The sequence below is a fragment of the Varroa destructor genome, unplaced genomic scaffold (assembly GCF_002443255.2).
Source record: "Varroa destructor unplaced genomic scaffold, Vdes_3.0 BEIS01000004.1, whole genome shotgun sequence".
In the NCBI taxonomy this organism is placed as follows: Eukaryota; Metazoa; Arthropoda; class Arachnida; order Mesostigmata; family Varroidae; genus Varroa; species Varroa destructor.
Genome location: NW_019211457.1, coordinates 26,224,797 through 26,247,718, shown reverse-complemented (window position 1 = coordinate 26,247,718; position 22,922 = coordinate 26,224,797). Strand labels below are relative to the sequence as shown.

General features: G+C 42.6%; 1 protein-coding gene across 17 annotated transcripts in view; it reads right to left on the bottom strand.

Moving 5' to 3' along the window:
- Positions 1-18,794: 18,794 nt before the first annotated feature.
- Positions 18,795-22,922, bottom strand: part of LOC111249503 (uncharacterized) — a 44,796-nt gene continuing 40,668 nt past the window's right edge. For 16 of the 17 annotated variants that reach the window (XM_022803442.2, XM_086986645.1, XM_086986643.1 and 13 more), the window contains one exon: positions 18,795-21,555. In XM_022803442.2, coding sequence (XP_022659177.1) covers positions 21,480-21,555 — 76 coding nt within the window. In that variant the 3' untranslated portion in view covers positions 18,795-21,479. The remainder of the gene's footprint in view (positions 21,556-22,922) is intronic. The other variant, XR_015326094.1, reaches the window with a different exon arrangement.

Below are 22,922 nucleotides of genomic sequence, written 5' to 3'. Positions count from 1 at the left end.
AATCATATATTTTTATGCATACTGAACCAGCATTTGAACTACTTGTAATGTAACTTGGCCAAATGTAACTTGGTCAAGAATCTGAAATCTACCTCATTACCGCCGTTGCTTAACTTATATACGGTTATGATAGCCGTTAAATTAGCTTGTTATGTGTAGATCTGCATAAATTATATTTATAAAACAAAGAATTATTTTTTTCTATCACCAAGAAAACACAAGACAAGCGGAGCTTTCGCCTCGTTTGTGGCCGTGTCTTTTTGTTCTATACGTTTTTGATGGTTAGAGCTTCCGTGGTAGCTCTGATTGACTTTTTGCCCGTCACTAACAGAGGCTAAAATCCTACCGGAAGAATTCTGTGAGGAATCCTTTTTTGACAGTGCAATCATCGTGTTTGCGATGCCTGGACGGAGCAGACGAATCTCTTGTCTAAACAACGATGGCCTATTTTGCCTGACGGCGCTATAGAAATATGCCAAACAGATACTAACTGACAATGAACAACTTCTGATCAGAAGTTTATTTTCTTTTTTAAGGTAGATCTACTAGATTTTTCGAAAGAGAACGAACTTGTTATAGTACGCATGGACATATACGGGACAGACTATTTGAAGGTCTAAATGAGAAATTCTTACGTTAAAAAAAAAAAAAAACTATGTATTATATATTTATTTGAAATATTGTAGTATTTAATTTTTTCGTTACAATAAAGCAACAATTAGAGTCAAATGTTACAGGAACAGATTTCATGTGAATGATTTCAACAAGAATCATGTTTGCTGAGCAGAATAGTACTTATTACTCTAAGGCACATCAAAAGTATAATTAAGATGCTGTTACGTAAAATATCCTTAAGGCAAACAAATGTTGATGTTTGACAAATGATGACACGTTCGAGACGTGAAACAGCTTCCGCTGCTTCGAGGACTATGAGACACACAAAGCCTTTTCGCTGGTACCTTTTACATAATCATATCAATAATGTAAGAAAAATCTTTACCCGAACAGTTACTAACCGAAGAAGTAAACAAGGAGTTTGAAAAAAACGGCTTAAACCCGTGTCAAATTCACTATTCTAATTGTAGCACCTTCTAGGAAGTTGCAGCATAGAAAAGCCTTCTGAACTATGCCGTACAAATTTCTTAGATTTAAAGTGGAAACGTTTTGTTCTGTATTAGTATCTTTCCCGAAGCCATATTTATGCAACTTAGGCGCACTTCTTTAGTCTGGATTGTCCCTTAACAACAACCCAACAATCCCTGTACCTCCGAATTTATTTTCGAAAAAGTTAAACTAATATAATAGCATCGAAGGCCGCCAAAATGCCGTATAGAATTTCATTAAATCAATTTGATGACACCACTCAGTGGTTTGTTAATTGAAGCTAGTCAGCGTGATCGATACTCAATCTGATGTACCGCCCAGTTATTATTCTCAACGGAAAAACCCAGCCACAACAACTAGCCCTTTTGTGACGAAACGTTGTTGAAAAGCCACGATGCAAATATGATTAAGGGGTACAAATATGCCCCTTGTTTTAGATAATGGCATCATTCAAGGGGAAAGAGGCATATCGTTTCTTTCTTTAAACCCAATAGGGATTCCCTTGCAGGGACAGGTAGGTAAATTCGGCAAGGTCTACTACATATAGTGTAGATTGTATCATAGGGTAGAAGAGATAACTATCTATGACCCGTCGTAGACAAGCCGATGGAATAGCTTTGATGCGATCTAATTAATGCAAACTTACCTAGCTACTTAGCAAGTTATCCGGAACGTAGTCCTTTCTTATCGCCCTTACCCCCCCCCCCTTCTTCGCGGACTTCTCCGTCTGTTTCGATAAGCCAGGTAGCGAGCAATTAGGCCAAAGCCTCCGAGTTCTTGAGCGCGTCGAAAAAGTATGCGTAACAGCGAAGTGCTTTTCAATACACGAACATGAGCGTGTAACCGAAAGCAGCTCTAGTTTCGCCGTTCAATGGCATTCTGGAGCTGCCTTAGTTTGCATTCAAGATCAAATAAAATTCACTTTTATAAGAAACTACATAGGCGTAAGTAAAAAACGGTAATTTTTTCCAATTCCATTGTGCTCCATAGAACCCTCACATATTATTACTCATTGGTTCTGCGGCATAGAAACTGTCTTCCCAAAGAATTCATCACATAGAGGTTTGCTCATAGAAATAACCTAACCTATCAAACAAACACAAATTTAAATCTAATAAATCTATGTAGTCTAATTAGTCTTTCCTAGCCCAACTCCTTCTTTCAAAACCCTTAGCCATAGCAAGCATTTCAGCCTCGACCGTCAGATTCTTACAACATAAAAATTGTAGATGTGTATACAATACGGACTAGATAGACGGAAGCTTGATGAGTAGGCGTGGCTCGGTATCTTTATGTGGGCCGGGAAGCTCTGAGTTTCCTGTAGCTTTTCGTTGTTCCTCTGAGTAGATGGCCACCAGGTAGCCAGGTGCGGACGGAAGGCTGCGGAAAAGATATCTAATAGAGGCAAGACAGACGGCCGTTGCCCGGTGCCATATAATGGATAGCACACGATCGTACACTGGATGCGTTTCTGGGAACAGGACACGGTTGAGCTATATCCATGGAATGGAAGGTATTGTATACTGAAGGCATTGTAAAGACAAGCAAGCAACTTACCAACAAAGAATCGACGGACTAACAAGTAGTACCGAATCTAGTCGCCACACCCATTGAAAGGGGTCGATGGGTGAATCTAAGGGGATTGGGTTAGAAAGTTTGGGCGTGCTTGACTCCGTGCCACATCACCTAGACGCGTAATGAGGTCTGCTGCCAGGCAGTGCTCTGTCACGATATGTAGACTGATGGTGCCTGGACCCTGCGTGGCAGCATGATATTCGCTTAATGGACATTTCTGCGAAGGGAAGCAAAGCCAAAGGAAGTTGCATGGCGGGTTGTGATATGCGTAGAACGAACGGAGAAAAAGACGGACAGAGGGAGTTACTAGGCAGCGGATTGCATGGCAAAAGACTCGTCCAACTGATTGGTTTTGTCTAACCGATTATATATATGTATGTATATATATGTCAATATGGTGACACTGGTGCAGGGCCGACACAGTAAAGCTTAGTTTTTATGGCCGAACCAGCAACTACCTGGCCTGCTCGGATTCAGTCCAACGTAGAAAGACGTACCAAGGGCCGCCATCCGTTTATAGAATTTACTCGTGAAGACGACAGTGAAGGAGAGCTTAACGCGCAGGTGTTTCGGGCCAAGAGGATTTAGGCTACTGTCTTCTGGCTAGGTACTTTCGCTTCGGGGGAACAAGTACAAGAAAAAAAAAGGGCAAAATACAAGAAACTAAGCAACTACACTAGAACGCGGCCTAAATCTATAAGGTGTATTAAGAACGGGTGATATTTTCTAGCTAGACTATTGTCAAGGCCCTCGCATAAGGTTGTTCACAAATGCCATATCATGGGACATAGTCATAAACAAACGTTCATTTGTGGTTCGTCGACTTTGTGTACAATAGACGCCACCTGTAGTCAATACAGGCCGACCAATCGATCATATTGAGTATTCCAAAGTATATTTCCAGAGCGAACTTTGTGGTTGTGCAACGAATATTGATGATCAATTTCAGAACAAGGACGTATGTTTTTTTAAGCTTCACAGGGCCAATTATGAAAATTGCTGGTGTATCAATGTAAAGTTAGTGATCATAAGAATGGGGGACAGCAGTCATCGTGGACGTAAACTGACGGAAAATTGGCAGCCGTGATGCACAGCGGAATAACTTGCACACACACACACAATCTTTTTGTCAACTGTGACGAACGAGAGTAGGAAAGATTAGTTATTCATGGATGAACACATTCAAGGGCCAACTTTTTCCGCTTGAGTGCAGTCGACGGTATCGATAATTGATGGCACGGAAATCCTCAGATTGAACTTAACATGAACTGGGAGCAAAGCTAGTTACAAAGTATGCGGAAATATTAGCAGGGGAGTCGATTCATATACCGTTCGAGCTGGATTGGGGTTAATTGCTATGGCTATGCTTCCGATTGCTCCAGCAGGCCTTAATAGTAATAATTTATGGGTAAATATTGAAAGAAGGCAAGTCTAGTTAGCCAAATCGAAGATAACAATATATGACTCAATAATCACACGCGTCATACTAACACCTCATATTCTAGGTCTCTATCCCTCAAAAAGCACAGAATAATGAGCAGTTGTAATCCATTAAATTACTAGGGGTGGCTGCTTTTGCAAGCTGACGTGTGCTAGGGCACAATAGGAACATATCTATCAGTGATCATTGTCGCCAGAAGGTTAGAAAAAGCACGTCGATTTGAGGACAGTTTTTCCTTATTCGCTAGGCCTGCGATCACTTAATAGTTAGAATTCGCGCCATTGGTTATGGTTGGGACATCAACTAGGTCGACTTTGGGCATGCACTGGATGAGGAGCGAAGCTCTACGGAAGTACTGCCTGAAGCAAATCAATCAAAGTGGATCAATTTATGTCTTCGATTAAAAGAAGGAGGCTATGCATTAGAAACAATTCAATGAATGTGAACTTACATAAAAGGGCTATTTGAAATCATCTAATCCATTATTCGCACTAATCTACGATGTATACGAAGATATTATGCAATAACGCATGATTTTTAGCTACCAGGCTCACTTTTGTTCACGTATTGACTTAAGTGTTGAAATGATGAGACTTCGGCGCAATTATCTGTAATAGCAATGTAGCGAAAAAGTTAACATGATGATAACGGCAAGAAGACGTCGAACTTAGTACAGCAAGAAGAAGTTGACTTGGATGGAAATTAACGCCGGAGCAAAGATGGTCGCTTTGCTTCGTATGCTACGGGGCTAAAGGCACAAGCTAAGCGAACAATGACTGCGCTGTTGAGTGAAGCCAAACGCGGCCAGTCTGCTTCTCACTCAATTGCAACGGCAGCGCGATTTCCAATGGCCGTGATGATTATTGCGTAGGCCGGCCATCAGCTGGTCACGCATAATAGAACACAAGCCGCGGAACGAGGGACCAAATTCCAGTTCAGCTCCTAAAAGTAACGCAAAGTTCCCATTGATCGTACTGGGCCATACCTGGTCGACAACGACAATGACTTCACCCCCTTTAAACTACATCGTATTTTTGCCGAATTACTGACAATGAGAGGTTCTGAGAAAACAAGAGCGAAAAATACATTTGCGTCCTATCAAGTGTTGGGACAGCGCCAAAGCGGCAAACTGGTTCACGGTTGTGGTGCGCTGCGCAATGAACACAAGGTGCTTTTTTCGGGGCTCTGCAGGGTCTGGCGTAGCTGTGGCCCTTCGAACTCCGCTAGACGTCCCAGGAATCTGGGCGGCCCGAGAACGTGAAGCAGGCCGCATAGTCCATTAGTACAACTATGCGATACTCTGTGCTGCTTTCTGTTTCACTGGTGATATTCTGTTCTGCTTGAATGCTTTGAAAAAGGAATTTTCTATCAGTGACTCGCTACCATTCATCCAGTGCTACCGTGCCTGTCTTTGAACATATAGTAATGTGTAATAGATGAAGACTGTATTAGGTAAATAGTTACTACTGGATCTCGCGATTGGCTCAATGCGCTTAGTGAATTGCTTGTGAGTGATACGTGAATGTATACCACCCACATACACGAGCGAAGAATAGGACAGAGGTAAAAGGTGAACTAGAAGATGCGGAAAGTGGTGACAAAAGAAGAACGTAGAAGCGATAAGTACGTGAAGTGATTACGGGACAGGAAAGGGTTCTCAGTACCCAATTCGGTCGGCATAAGCGAAAAACGCAGGCGCATAGCTAGGTGAGGTTGCTCTGTCGGCGTTAGAAAAGTATGTGGCGGCTGTTAGCACGAGTAGGTTCCGCTTACCTACGCAGCAGGGCATGCAGTACCGTCTGAACGGGTCAAGGGGCAGAGGTAGAGGGCCATGGTATATCCTATCTTAAAAAGAACGGACTCAGTTTGTGCCTAGAGGTCTTGGTTCAGATCCGATCAGGCCTCAGTTAACGCTGAAGAAAAAGTATTGGAACTTAGACTGGATGGGACATACGAACGAGTACTTTGAATTGGCTTCGAATGAAGGTCTTATTGACAATGGAAGGTTTTTTCAAACAGCAGAAGCAGTAGCGGCCCTTTTGCTCGTTCTTTGTCTGGCTGGGTCGCTATAACCGAGCACGCCATTCATCCAAAGAGCGACGAATCCAAAGTCGAGGTCCTCTTCATGTTGCTTCTTCTTCACTTTTTCAAGCCTCTGTTCGGTTCACACTGTCACTTGCTCACTGGCGTATACGCGAACCTGAACCAGCTACGAACAGCCGGGCCTTTCCAAATACCTCTTGCTTACGGGCTGAACACTGGTATCACTGCTCTTTAACACACCCCCCTCCCAGCGTAGCCACTGTTTATTCGGTTTTTCCTTTTAGTTAAGAGGCAGAAAGAAATCGATGAAATGCTAGAGAGGGAGATTGAATTTGAAAATATATTAGCGTCGGCGATCCCTTTAGCTTACACCAGGCAATAAAAGGTAGTAGACGGTACTCTACAAGTTAACATTATGAGATTATGAGGTCATCAATGTGAGAAAGTCGACAGTATGGTGATAGATTGCAATTGACGTACTCGTTGTTACGAGTTTATTACAGAAGAGTGTGCGGTCTTTTTTAAGTTATGCCAAAATACGGGGAGACGCTAAAGACCCTGTAGAAAATTATGTAGACGAAGCAAATCGAGGCCAATATTTACTCGGAAGATGAAACCTTCAGAAAGAAACAACTCCGCAAGGACGTAACGAAGATAATGACTGACAATGAAAAGTGGTCAGCAAAAGGTTGAAAGGAAGTCAACAAGAAAAAATGAAGTCTCTGTTGTCCGCAGTGTCCACTTGCCTTAATCGCGCTGACCTGCTTGCGCTACGATGAAAAAAATACTTAGCAAAAGAGAGGCGGGACTCACATTTGTTAGTGAACTAAACTTACCTTTGGTAAATTAAGAATAAAAATTGGTAGTGAACATGGAAAGGAATGCATACATTGGCACTGATAGCTCTGGTTCAGTTTCTTAACAGGAACATGACAAGGATTTTGCTTGTTCTGGTACAACTAATGACTAAGCCGAGCTTGTTCGTGCTACAAAAATGCCAATTGCATGATACATGATTTTGAAACTCCTTGCATGATTTTTAAAAAATCAGTTTGCAGTGCACCTAACCCGGTTAGAGTTCAATCGGGAGCGATTTCGAATGCGGCGACCGAAGTGTGGAGCCTAACAAACATGGATAGAAACACGGAAACTGTTCCAACATGAACCGCTGCTAACAACTTAGCAATCATAAACGATGCAATGAAACCCACTTTTCTATGAGGAGGGAAGAAGCATCTTGTAGACAAAGTGCGTGCATGATTGAAGAATCTACGAAGTGGCGGGCGCTTTTCAATGACGAAGACCCTAGTGATCATTATTGCATAGAGTATTCAATTGTCAGGCAGATACCACAGACCATAACTTGGAGGAACAGGCTAAGCTTAAAGAATCCAAGGAACTTAGGGCGGCATTATGCAGAGCAATAAAAAAGCAGGGCTCTTTCAATGGCGGTGGAGAGCTTCAACGTGCACATTGCTCAGTACTCAACCATGCAGCCAACAAAACCAAAATAATATAAGAATTCTAACATTGCGAGAGAAAAAAAGGTCTGCTTACAGGCACAAAGGGCTATCAAAAGAGCTAGAGGGGATGAGCAAGCGATGTGCGAGCTGGTAGGTAGCCTTGAGCCACCTTAGGATGCTCCACAGCGAACAGTACGTGGAACTGCTAGAATACATTCCTTAGAAAATTAGACGGATACCCTGGGTACGACCATATATGATTATCAGGGCTAGGATGAAAAAGCATTTCCATGGTAAATATTTTTGAGCAGGGAAAACCTTATGCTGCGGAAACTATTCCCATAGCATGAGAACATCCGATACGAAGCCTATAAATGAGTTAGCTCGAGGACGATGACATAAGTGAGATGTTCTAGACAAACCCGTAAAAATTTTAGATGCTGACAAGCTGATCAAAAAGGAAAGGCCCCTGGTTTGGACGGCATATCTCCAGAAGCAATAAGGATCCGAGAAGTATACACAAACGTAGCTGGAAGTCTCTTAACCAAGCTAAGTAACTAAAAAAAGGTGGAACTGGTACTGGTACTAAAAGGTAACAGTGAATATAAACCCATCTATTTCATCAGCTCCATTGCTAAAGATTTCGAAGCCGTAATATAGGAACGACTTTGAAAATTCACAATAAAGTCTGGTTTGGTCCCAGACGCGGAGTATGGATTGAGGAAGCTCTAATGGGTACACGCCGTTATCCAATATGTGGTCCAAAAGGCCGGGCTGGCCCACAGTATCACACTAAAGACGCGTGGAATTTCTTTAACAGTCCTTATCAATGTATGAGATACTTCCAATAGCCTATCGTGGAAAGTTATTCTTAACACCATGCTGGGACAAGGAATACCTGTATATTTGGTGGATCTCCAACTACTTGCAGCACACGAGAGTCATGAATATAGAGACCTCCATGAACACGAGAGCGTGACCTCCGGGACACGAGAGCATAAGGTTCTACACTTGACCTACTACTGTGGAATATAACGTATAATAAGGTACTTTGCCTTCGGAATCTTTCTCAAAAAGTGGAGATACTGACGTGTGCGGGCGATTTGATAATCACCTTTCAGGCCGAGTCCGCTCTAGAAATTGGACCGTACGCAAAAAGATCTGAGGGCTCACTTAAGGCACATGTCGAATTTTGAAATTCACATATTAAACCGGTCTTAGAAAAGAGCGAGGGGTTATTGCTCAGTAGAAAGAAAGAAGTAGGACAATTGACCTACGCCTGAATGGCAGACAAATCAGAGCGGGGAATGGGGCAAATTACATTGAATGCATTTGGACAGATTACTCAGTGGCAAACTGCCTGTAAAGACGGCTAAAACCAAAGTAAAGAAAGCAGTGAATTCGATAGCCAGAATTCTTTCGAACATATATGAACCCGGGGTGGCGGGGGGGGGGAGGGGGCAAACCTTGACAGAATGCTGTTGTTTGTTATAAAATCAATAGCTCCCTTTGGAGCGTCATTATGGATGAAGAAGGCGGTAAATACGGAGGCGAATAAGAACTTCTTCAGGAAAGGCACCAAGGTTGATGCGTTACGCATCACGCAAGCCTTATCGCACGGGTAGCATAGCTACAGTGCTGTACTTGGTCAATACTTCTCCATAAAGCCTAACAGTCAAAGTAAGAAGAAGTTATCTCTGTCACCAAAAATCTGAGAGTGAACGAGAAAAGACGTGAGATAGAGAAGATGAGATGCCAGACAGAAAAAAAATCGAAAGGAATACTACAATATCAGAGCGGCAGAACGAGTGAACCGTCACCCCAAAAAGTGATCCAGGCTTAAAGGTCAGATACCTTATAGTAAACATGCAGGAATGGTTTGATCATTTTGTCCAGCGGGAAGACCGATCATTTTTCCTACAGTCGCTATTTCAATACGTAGAGGCTTTCAAGCATGCCGCTTCAGAATCGATAAATGTTCGTTTGCAACGATGGAACACACACCCTTATTAATCTTGCCAGCTCTTTGAGATGCCAGAACAGCTGCCAAAAGGAAGATGGCAGTGAGAAAACCTCTAGGGGTAGCGTCCCTCCAAATGTACTTAGTGGCAACACGAAGCAGTCCGTGGATTTCGTATGTAGCAGCTCCATAGGCGGCCGATAGACCAGCTTCACCTCGGCGGAAATTAATCTAAGAGCTAAAGGATGGCCTGTAAGGCTGAAGTGAGCCAGGCTTAACATAGACGACGCAAACTATGTGACTACAGATCCGGGTTCGTAGGTTATAGATCATGGCGCGTTTGGTGAGGAGAAGAATCCGGACGGTAATCCTGGCCGACTGATCCGGTAGACGTTGATCACCGTTTTCATCGACCGGGTACGCTATTAACAAAAATGTGGGTCAAGCTTGAAACGGAAAACGCTTTTAGCAGGTGTAAGGCCCACAGTACTAGTTCTGTCTGGTTTGGGTAGGATATTCAAGCCGTATACATTTAGAAAATAGTGGCTAGCAATGATAAGGTTAGTCTAGGTAGTTCGTGTTTACCCGCTTAACTTTAAACAAGTAGGGTGATTTGGGTTCGAATCTAGGTACACATGCCCTGAAAATCAGATTCTTCGTATTGAGCCCCTACCCTGAGAGAATCTTAAAGCAATGGTAAAGTATCAAAGCCTGTTACAAAAACTGACAGTGATCTATAGAAAATAATTTTCAAGGTTAATTACCGACGTGTATATATAGCCTTGACACTGATCAGCCCACGTTGAATAGGTATCACCCTCTTCGGCTCGATCGTATGTAACGAATGAAATTCTCAATTCTTCTTAAAAAAAAAAAGAGCCTACAAGGCATGATTGCTAAGCCTCTAACGACAGGAAAACGCATTTATCTGCTGGGTTGTCGTTCGTAAAGCGACTACCTTCCTGTGATATACAAGGATATTTTGGACTTACGTGAGAGTAGGTGGCTTTATTCACCACATTAACTGTTAATTAAATACCCTATATATATATGCCACGCATTTTTACGTTCGGTACGATCTGAGTCAACGACTGTCTCAGAAAACTAGTCCCTTCGATCACCTCACATATCTCTAAGTTTAACTACGGTCTGAGGCAACGCAACTTTTTAGCAGTGGCCGAATCCGGAAAGGCTTTCTTCGGAAAACTAGACTCCTATGATAGATTAAATGCTAGCGAACAGAAACGGTAGCGAAAGAGTTTGACGCAACACAGATGAGAGAACATTCTTGGCAAATAACAACAATTGTTTAATAATTACTGCAAACAACATTTCATAAGGAACGCCAAAATGTAGATGATAAGACATAGGAAAATAGATAAAACAACCAAACAGCAGATTTTATTCATTTGAATTCGTTCCTAATAAAGCAAACGCTGTGTATTTAACATAGCGTTTCCATCGTAATAAAAAAGCACCTTCGAAAGCCCGCCGGAACATTTCATTTGTTCTTGTTAAGTTTATAAGTACGTTAGGTGTGATACTACTGTTTTTGACATTTTGTTTTAGTTAGACACTGAAAATAATAAACCGACATTCTATGATTATAGGCTTTCCACCTTATGTTATATTTGTCAATATGTATACCCGCGTATCTAGGCTTCTCCACACCAGCATCCTTTTTCCTCTATATTATTTTATAACTTACTTTTCTTTTAAAATAAACATATTAGCAAAACTAAATGGGTGCGGTGCACTCAGCCCAGTACCGAATGTAAAATAAATGAAGTATCGTTGTATTAAATGAATTAAAATTATACGTCTTGCAGCCTACATTACGATGGTAAGTTAAAATTATTTGCTAAAGGTGTGCTATTTTTATTATGTCCTTGATAAGAATAAAAAACCTCTATCAATCTAAAGTTGCTCTTATGCCTAATGTGACGGTTATAGAGTCAGGTATAATTTCCATTATTAAAGTGCGTAAAAAAATAAAATATAAGGAAGTTTCTGGATGGCCCAAATTACGGGTTGTGGCTTAGGCCATGCACTATATCAGGCTTATAAGGCATATAATAGCTTTAAGTGCCATGATTGTTTGTTGCTATTATACTTTAGCTTCAAGAATTGTCTAGTTGAATAAAAAAAAACATACAAAGCGCCAAGTTCTATACGCTTCTTTTATGTGATGTATTTAATAATATTTTATATTATACCTTTTTTTTTTTAATTGATTTAAACCTTAAACTATGCATATGTAATATGCACAGTTTAAGGTTCAAAATTAGGAGCGGAAGAAATCAGGTTGTTGTGCTCCATACCCTAAAATGCGATACACTCTAGTGAATAAATAAACGAATAAATTTAGGTAAACCATAAGGCAATTCTTATTCCAATGATTAACAATAACAAAGTTAGCCTAGGTTAGCGGACTGACTAATGTACCGAATATTCGACCGGCGTTTTTAACTCATAACTCCCTACAAATTATTTTTTGGTCGGAGAGATATCAACCTCAATAAAGCTTTGCTGCCTCGCCCCGTTTAACGATAAGGTTTCGAATCTTGGCAGAATACTATTAGGAAGATTTTTTAGGCGATCGTAAACCGTTCAGTAACAGTTCCTTCTTATGACACTCTTTTATGACTAAAGAAAAAATACCTCCATATATACATATGAATTTTTTTTTCTCATCTACTAGTATAGTTGTTATCGGATTCACCGTTACGGAAGATTGTATATCAATATTACAGAAACAGCCGACTCTCTCAGAAACCGAAAACACTAAAAAAGTAAACCTTTTTACATCTACATGAATGTTCTACATCTATTACTGGTTCAGGAACTTCTTTGGACCCAGTTTACATTAATCTCTGAAACAAACACTTGCTTCTCAGCCCTAAAACGGCCAATTTTTCACTATCTGTAATTTTTTGTTTCATCGCATTGATCTCTAGTACTTCTCGTTTGTCTATTTTCTTAATGAAATCCAATGAGTAAGATTTGATTAAAGCTAAGTTACACTTTTTACTACAACCATGTCCTAGTGAAAATGAGGAAAGGTGTATAACGTATGACTTCATTGTTGAAAATCATACCAGGGGGAAACGCTCCTCACAGACTGACGGTGCCCATGCACTTACGTGTTCCACCGTAGCTCGGATAGTCCTGTGTTACCTGTTTAAAATGTTTGCCTGCCACCTCGTTCAACGTTGGCGATTCCGATGCCAGTCACCTTAACAGTCTCACGCAGGCTCACGACGCTGTGGCCAAAAAAGCAGTGCGCTCGTGACTGCCCAGCAGGATTCGATCGTGCCTCAAGCCACATCTGTAAGGGTGACTAGTGGACTTTGTAATACGAGGGCAGTGATACTCGCGAGTAACAGGAGACTCGAAGCTGAAAGTTTAAAGTCACCCATTTGCGAGACCAGGTACGAACCGGGAGCTGGCGAGAATGGCTTCCTGTGGGTGGCTTTCATCAGTGACTGCATTATAAATCACTGTCAGCTCCCACGTGTAAAGAAAGAGCGTGTTTCACTGTCCAGCCCAACGATCTCTAGCTCGACGGCTGGCCATTAGTGGCGCTAGTGCTGCCGCCACCACATACAGCAGAATAAATTTTTGAAGCATTGCCTTCAATCGAAAGCTGTAGTGCTTCTAGGAGATTTCGAAAAACCGCAATGGAGTCGAGTGGCGGTCACGATCTGTCAAGGATATGTACGCAAATTTCTGAAGTCGCGAAAACCGAAGCCATGTGTAACTGTTTGTTAATGAAAATACATTCTTTTGTAACTAAGTTGTTTAGCAAAATAGAAACGAGCTGGAACGCCCTTTCTTTTTTTTTCGAAACAAGCATACTTCTAAGCACTGGTTACAGGCGGTCAATGGCAAGCGTCGCATGTAGCAATCAAACAAACGGCGTTAATGCATAATAGATAGGACTAAATTGGTTAAAAGTACATACAATTAAAAAAAAATCGTCATCTTCAAACTTCGGCAGTTCATGCCATCATAGTATCAATCTTTGGTAATACTTAGAGCCGCATGGGCACGGAAGTTGGACCGCGTCCATCGAAAGAGTAAAGTCTGATGAAGATACAGGGAAGTGTAGATAGTGGCTATTAGAAGACAATGGCACTTATGATTGAGTCATCGGCGCCGTACAAAAGTGACTGTAAAAGGCAGTCCCTTTCCGAGGCTCTCGTCCGGTTAATGAGATTAATGTCGATCGCTTTGAGAGAATCGATCCCGCTGTTTCTAGCTGGTTTCCTCTTCGTGATTCTCTCCCTACCCAGAAACTCCCAAGGTTTGTCGTTGCGAAAAATACAGTCGGAAAGGGATAGATGTACCCACCAAGACGGTCCTACGCGGGGTAAGGTAAAAACTGTCAACCATGAATGTAACTACCCCGCCAAGATAAGTTCGGCAAGAGACTGAGCTCCGCGATATTCGTAGAAAAACACGCAGTAGCTGAACGTACACGTAAAAACATGGTCGTTCCAGCGGCCTGCTCCGTGTTGACGCTGTGTAACATGCGTATTGTTGTGGTTAGGTATTGTGCAAAACCGAATATTTATAAAGATATTTTTAATTCTCACTCTGTGGTCGAGGGTTCGTGGCCAATTTTAACGTGCAGATCTTACTTTCTACTTTATTTAAAATATGATTGGTTTCCGTTTTTAAGTTGCCTCTGCATGGTTAGTTGAATCGTTTTGTGTCTTACAAATCACGCCAGGTCACTCATAAGGGCAAGAGTGCCTTCGCTCTCTAAGACAAGAGTTGTACTTTTTTGTCGGCAGTATTGCTTATGCTTCGACAAGATCTTCATTAATTCAAAACTATATGAAGATGGATACACAAACGTATCCGCCAGTCGTGTCTTATCTCTAAAAGTACCTATTTATGGAAGTGTAGAGTGTAGCCAATAAAGAGATAATATTACCACTTCTTCTCGCTTTGAACATTTAATCTTAGTTTTAGCTCCTAATACTTCTATCAGGTATTCCCAAGTTTGTTAATTCTCAATACAACTCACGCGATATAGGCTTTAGCTCTATTTCTAATGAAAAACTTCGCATATCAACGAAGTCTATTTGTAAAGTAAACGGTAAGTTTCAAATAAACTTACCGTTTCATATCAAGTATAGGCTCTTCTGTGCCATTCATATGTGAGATAGGCAGAGCGCCCATATGTTTTCCTTGTATAGCGCGGCGGTGTTCACCCGCTAAACTAAAGGACAGGTCTAGGTTCGAATCCGGGCGTAAACTTCGCTGTTCTGGAACCTAACGTCTGAAGCAGTACCTAGCGACTTAAGTGCCGGACGTGAAACGCGCAAAACACATAGTGCGCTTCTGTACTGAAAATCTGTATTCGGTGCTCGTAAAGGTAGGAAAGGCAAATACGCTTGCGTTATTGACAGAACAAAAAACACAGTGACATAGGGGTCCTTGTGGGGGCCCCTTACATTCAAATACAGCACGCTGAGTGCATCCGTTATAGAGTTGCTGTCCAGCCATTCGACCATCTCTAATACATGCCATACGTATGTTTTAACTTGGCATTTTGATTCGATTAGACAGATCGCCTATTGCGGAAAACAGTAGTGGAATATTGGAGCTTTGTGCATCAAACGTGTCCGTAGAAAGATAAAGGTATAGCAGGTCGAACGCTTCGAGAGCTTGGTGTTCAGCTCAAGTAAAAACATCTGCATTTGACGCCATTTATTGCCGTTGCATTGTACAGAAAGTGAGCAATAACCGATGACAACATATAAACTGCGAACCACAGAAAATATTAATTACGAAACTGGTGGCCTACTGCGGGGAATGCACTCTGCCTTTCTGAGATGTGTACCTTTTGCTCCGATTGATATGGCCGCTATATCCTAAAGCAGCATATCGTATTTTTCTTGAAAACGTTCCACACAGCTGGGTGCCACCATCCACTTGTTTTCTCGGCGGGCGACACCCACGGCGTCAATGACATATTTCGAAGGTTAAGATGATCATGAGCGTTACGACTATTTGTATTTACGGGCAACATAATATTCATAAAGATGGTGGTAGCGGTTGAGAGATAATGTGACTTAGTATCTGAGATGATGCGGGAAAGGAGAGCTCTTTTCGCAGCTAAATAAAGTAGGCTACTCTTGCAACTTGCGCTCATTTAAGCACATTGTCTGTTGCGGTACCAATGCACCATTACACGGCCTTATTGATTATTGTTTATTATTACACGGCCGTCAGACCGATAATGATACTTATAGGGCAAAACACGAACGGCGTCGTATTTAAGTCCGGTATCGCAAGCCATATCCTCTGGCAGTTTCCAAAAAAGACAGTCGTTTGTCGTTTGCAGTCGTTGAAGGACCATGTTTGTGCCAGTCGTCAAATCGACAAGTGGCGCTGACATCTGTATTGATGTAGCTCACACATTGGACTTTTCTCAGTTGCGCTATTGCCACTAAAGAAGCCGCAGCATTTGTTGCAGTCGCTGAAGTATCTTCAAGTTGTTTCCTTATACGTTATAGCCAGCTTGTTAATACACTTGGCGACAACAGAAGCACTGAAGGTAACGACCGAGGAGTCTTTTCTGCGTGTCGTTCCGGCGTTATGCGTCACAGTTTTCCACATAGCATGCCAGACGTTCTTTTAGCATGAACTGGTTTGGGGGGTAGCTTTTCAATCGAATCTAAGTATTTTTTCCTTCATAATAAAAAGTGAGCGTGCGCTAAGGATTAGTAAAGTGGCGGCGCAGAGTAGTTTTTCTCGCATATCAAAAGATTTCCGCTTTAAAAAGATTATATGCACTATAGGCTTAACTATACACGCTTAAATAATGCTCGGATGGACGGACTGGGGCGCTTTGTTCAATGCTACAGTGGTGCGCACGCGCTTAGTAGAGGGGGATCAGCGGCAGCTACAGCACAGGAGGCTGCCTACGCGGAACTGTAAGGTGTAGGCGGGAGGTGGAGATGATTATGATGTAACACTGCAGGCTAGAAGGCAATCTCGAGGATAACATTCCCTGACAATCCCCAAGCAAAGGTTGCCAGGAGAATCTCGGAGCATGTATGCGAGGTAATAGGGAGTTTAACATTAGGTGCCCCCTTTTGCGGTCAATTTCGCTCGAACGAGAGGCAGGGGCATCGGCCCTATGCAAAGCGTGTTAGAAATACAAAGCGCTAGGGAAACGCCTAAAGAAATGCCGTTTTCTCTTTTTGGTTTAGCCGGTCGTGCCGATGTTGCTTGGGAACGCCTTGTTTGGGACTGCAGAGTATTCCAATAGATCATGAAAAATATGTATCAGAAATGTTTTGTCTATTCGTCATATTTTAGTGATAACAATGAATATCAATAGTTATTTTTACTGTTCAACTTACTAGTAAAATTATTGGATGTTTGCTTTCTTTGAACAAATATCCTAACCTGCTTTAGACTACTAAATTTGGCAGAAAGCGAGCCCTGCTTAATGCATAATGCTTTTCTCGTACTTGTAACTTGACTTTTACATCCTACCCTTACTGGGTTGTTGTAGCGTCACATATTATTTTTCTCTCTCATATCAAAAGGCAGTCAAGAAACGATGTCGGAAATCACATGGACTCATCACTCTGACCTGTTGAACCTCATCTACGGCCGTTCTCATTCGTAGATTTGCCAAAACGTCGCTGTGATAATTACATTATTATAGTTCAGCGCTTTGTGACTACGATGCATCATGCATAGCATATGACCTTTATATTTCTGCATACCATTCAACCAGATATTTGTTGTGACAATGAGATAGTTTCGTACATAGAAGCCTCGACTACCTAACCTACCTGCTCTACTAAAAGACGCCTTACTTTCTCGAATTTACCGATGATTACTATTTATGTTAGTACTTGTTTTCGTTAATACTACATTGGTTTCCACATCTGCCCGGCTTGTCTTCTAAGCTAATCGTTTGCTATCTAACCGCTGCACCAACGGTCACCTTTGGTCGTCACCTCATAGCATCCGATGTGTTGATTATACTCTTGCATGTCACATCAACGAAACAGAAACAGCCGCAACAACGACAAAAACAAAAACACAAGCAAGTACCGTGGGAATGACAAACGCACATTCTGTTTCCACCTTAAAGGACCGTCCTCACCTCAATGCCCTTCCTCTGGCTAATGTCCCAGTCTCTTCCCTGAAATGTGTATCGTATTCACATGTGTGGACAAGCATAGACACTCACACACTCATACGCATATAACAGGGGATCCAGGAGCTATACGAGTACTATCATGCATTCAGGAGTTAGCCCCTCTGTCGAAGCGGCGCCATCAAGATGGGGGTCGTATCGCTGACGCTCCCCCTTAGTCGTGTCCAAACGGGAAGCTGGCCGGTAACAATGGTAATGTAGTGCCGACGTCGTTCTGGTTGACCATCAGTGGCAGTGGCGCTCGCTGCTGGGGTGAGTCCGCCTACGCTCGCGAACTAGTTTCGTTACTCTGCAGTTCTGTCGAAGGGTACCCGACGCAATTGTTCTTGCCAATGTGGTGACGGCACTTTTCTCTAATTTACCTACCTAACCTGCTTGCGGGTTGTCACTAGATGATTATCGCTTCTATAGCTGTTCCAGTTGGTTAGGGAAAAAAGCTGTTCACCTATATGAGAAGCGAGTATAACGTCGAAGGCGTGCAGCTAGTACGAGACGGGATGGGAGAACGATTTCGAGGTGGGTGAAGGGCGAAACATCGCAACATTTGGGCGATGTATCCAGTTAGCAGCAATGTAAATAGAGAGAAATCTTCATCTCGAGCTGTGTTTGGAGATATGGAGATTAGGTATTTGCTGGATAGCGGGAAGATGGCCTTTGTAAACAGCATCCCTAAATAAGTGAGGGTAAAGGAAATGGTATATTTATGTATATCTTTATACGGAGAAGGACAAAAGTGTCCTAACAGTTCGCGTATATATATGCATTGCTCACGTGCATGTTACGTAAATCTATTCTACATATATAAAATAGAGACTCCCACATTACCAAGTCAACTTTCTGTAAAATGAACCCTGTACATAAGCCTGTTCACGCGACCCGCATATATATATGTACTGTACAAAGGTACAAAAAATACCTACGACAATAAGATACCCCAAAATAAGACATATTCCAAGCTGGGGCTATAGGGCCAGACGCATATGCAGATCATATCCCCAACACAAAATACGTGAGTTCGTAATAATTTACACGTTTATTGCACCTGCTGGTAATCGTATGTACATGTTGGGCGGAGCATGTGGAAGACGCGGCGGGCTCACGGTCGCACAATATGTGTACGCGTACGACATGGTCGCGCTTGTACCATCGCCAGAGGTATTTGAACATGTCTATGTTTATTCGTGTAATATTCGACTGGCTCTCTTATTGTATTTCTTTCAGCTGTGTGCAATCGAAGTCTGTGTGTCGTATTGGTCATGTGTATGTGTGTATACCTTTGTTGGTATATGTATATTCACGTATATACTATGTGTATATCCATACTACGTACATTACCAGCTGATGATTAATTATTATACTATTTTATATTTGTCTCTTCCTTTCTCAGGAGCCGGCAGCTGTCGCACTACCGTACATAAATGATAGTCATTACGACCAGTTGTATACGTAAAAAAGAATCGTCCACCCGTTATCATACACACTGTCACATCCTACCAAGTTTATATTTAGGGTGTGCGTGATGTCTACAAATACGAACGTCTTTTTCACATATACTCCTCATTTGGTCCCTTACGAAACGTCTAATTCTTATTATATATACCAGACGTCAATTTATTTTCATAGAATCAATTTTTATCGTGCACAGCATCTCGTCCTCTGTAAAAGAGAACACTTAGTGGTTATGAACAATAGTATAGCTAACAACAATACAAGTCCGACAAATGTACGCACTTTTCATTTATAAATCTCTCTCAAGCTGCCTAGTACTTCTGGTGTTTAGGAATTGCACGACAAATACAGTTTTGTCTGGCCTAAGAACGATTGTTTAGGCCCGCTGTTCCTGGCCCTAGAGATACAGCCAACTTCGTGACAGCTACAGGACACACGCACATAGGCTCACAATCCCGTCAATACGTTACCCCTTTTACTGACACACAACTACTCCCTATCCGACCGGAGGCTGTCAACGTTCCATGATTTCTTAACACCGGCTTGCACTGGCACATTGCAGTTCTTGCCAGCTCCTACAATATTTGCCGATTCTTGGCGCCTTCGTTTCCAGGAACTTTGCCTTTATTTCGTTTACCTTACAGTTGTACCTTACTCGGAGGCTTGCTATTTGGGATTTCGTCGCCATTCGGCACTCATCCAATGCTTGCCAAAATATTACAGCGTTGCTGGCAGCATTGCTTGGCCTAGGACAGCCTTTGATGGGAAAAAGGAGCAGGAAGAGAGGTTCGAAGCGGGTCTATGTATATATACGTGTATAGAATGTTTTGCATCCGATGAATGAAAGGGCGAATAAGGCTAATCTCAACATGGTCAACGGCGACACATTGCTTGCTTGGTGCTTTTCTAACATGACATGCAACCGCTAAAGAAAAAAAGATGTGAAAAGGGAATATCTACTACCATCATCTTTATCGACGTTACATATCTATATTTAATGTATCATTCTGGTTGCCCAAGTGAGAAATGAAGATAGGGACTTGGGGCAACTGAAATTCCTCGTTTTTTTCGCTGTGCTTATATTTTCGTTATGCTCGTGATAGTTGTACGAAATTTCCTGCTCACAGTAGGCTAGAGTTTGATGTCCATCGTAAGCACGGCATGACTGGTCGCCGCTGGTTATATTTCGCAGCAATACTTGCATCCGCACCAAGCAATACTACGTTATTACGATCGATACGTTGTTGATACTACTCACTCTAATCCAAAAGCAAATCTAAATAGCCCCATGTTAACTGCAGGAGGCATACCCCTCACCATCGTTGGCCAGATCTGATCCGCAGAAAATGCAGTTGGGCGGAAAAGATCTCATGCGATAGACGCCGTGGTTGTCACTGTATTGCCGTCGCCTTCGTCGTTAACGTGCTGGTCTTAATCAAAGCGCTTCGAGTCAACTTTCACAGAATCGACGTCCCCCGTATAGCGGCAGGGCTATGACCGATGGTAGCCTCGGAGACCTAAAAGAACTCAAAAAAATTTTTCTCTACTAGGAACTCGCAGACGTCAACAAGCCAACCAGCTCTCTCTCCGCAGCTGTTCTCGCCTGAAGCTGAGGCCTGCTGTACACTGTAAAACTTTGGTATTAGAGTTCTCGATTTTATAATCCACTCTTCCTATTATACTCCAGCTACTGCTGTTACCATTGTTGTAACTGTCATACCCAACGTGGTGATTCGGCACCCATTTCAACCGACGTCATTGTTTGATATCTCCCGCTGGTTCTATTATGCCTGACGTGATCCTTGCCCGGCGGGCTCGGCTGCTCGAGCGTGCTGCTTTTCTGACCACACACAAAAGTGGTAGCAGGTGTATTGGCGCCTGCTCGCTTCGTAGTCTATAGCGCGGTACCATTGTTTAAAGAACGCTGGTTGGTGCAGGCTTCTCTCTGGTTTCCTGTCTATCCGACCGTCCAAGTTGGAGACCAAGCATAACGCTTCATTTCTGCCCGTCGCTTTGATTCGCTTTGCACAGCGGCTGGTCTAGAGCAGACAAAAGGGTAATATGTGACGAAAGCTCGTTGCTGAAGCCACACGAGCAACGCTAGTGGGCTAAGCCAGCTCGCTACGCAACTATATGTCCTAATATGTCATGCCGTTGCGTCCACTTTCAATCCTACTGTGGCGTCGTCGTAAATCGGCGTAGATCCCTCGAGCCGCTTCGACTTTTGACTGCAACGACATCTGCCTGGTCCTAGTCTGGTCTTGGAATGTATCGTAGCCACAGCTCTAAGGTGCCGACGACTACTCTGTCCCGTCCTAAATTAGCGCTGCAAAAAGAAACCATCAAAGTAACGTCAATAAGAAGGATAAAAATAGAAGGAGAAGTTTCTCTGAAGTGTGAAGAAACAATCTATTTATTACGTTATTTCCTCTACCCACTGCTTGGCTCGCCTTTCATAGTACAGAACGTCACATTACCATTACGCATTGACTATGTGCCATAGCGTGCTGTATATCTCAATACAATTTTCTCTTCCACGCCTTTGACCCAGGTCGAACATCTACTTTATTTTACCCGTTCTCTTTTCACATCCTGTTCCCGTTTCATCCTTTGCGCGGTTGCCCTTATTTCTGAAAAATACTCAACCTACTCTATGTGTAGATTATCGTCGAAACCATAAGGCAAACATAGGCAAATCACTATTAGTAAGGTGGTTGCGTGGTGGAGATTCTTCCCTATTCTTTAGAAGGTGATAGATATTGCCACCTTTTCCTTCTTTACAGCGATGCCCCCTAAAGTTCATAGTTCCCGTTTTGACTCAATAAATATGTTAACTTTTTCGTGTGACTTGCGGTGTGGTTACGGCTCTACCTTGTTAATTTTATGTTTCTCTTCACAGGAAGCTGAGGTCGAGACCGGGAATCCCATAAGCAGATCTCGCATGCGTACTACTTACTGTACCTTTCCATCAGTCCCACGTCTGCACACATCGGCCTTTTTCTTCGATAGAGCCCTTCTTTCTTTATCAAGAGGGCGTAGTCTCTTCCTACAAGCCCGTCCTTGCTCCCGCGCTCTTCCAGTATAGGAAATCGATGTCATTTACAACAATAAAGATACGTTGCGGTGTATCTGTGTGTGAGAACGCAGCACTCACTGGCTTAGAGCGATGGATACATAACTGACCAGAGCAATGGCAATGCTGGCCACTAAGGTGAAATTGCAGCGATACCTACATTGTTTCAGCTAAAGATGAAATTTTACCAGTAACAGCAAAAACTCTCTTAGACGCAGCTCTGCCTGGCAACAATGTCACCATCACTAGTGCACAAATGGGTTAAGGGTTCCGAGAGAGACGGAATTCTTTAGCAGAATTCGGGTCGGCTGCATTCTTTGGAGCTCGAGGCACTGACACCGCTACTGCTTTCTGTCGCCAGCTCAACAAGATATTTTATCAGGTTGCCGACCCGATTAGTGGTTTTCTGTATATCCTTCGCCTTGTTCCTCGTTTGCAGTCAGCTTCTGTTCTTTAGGGTATCGTAATAATGTTTACGCGCGATTCCACTAGTGTTGCGCTTCACTTTTCGTACGGCGGACACCCAATACACAACGTTCTTTAACCTATGCACTTAAGGTCTAAGTGCCTCGTACGACTTGAATCCCAGGGTGACAGCGGCCACAATGGTAACGTTAGTC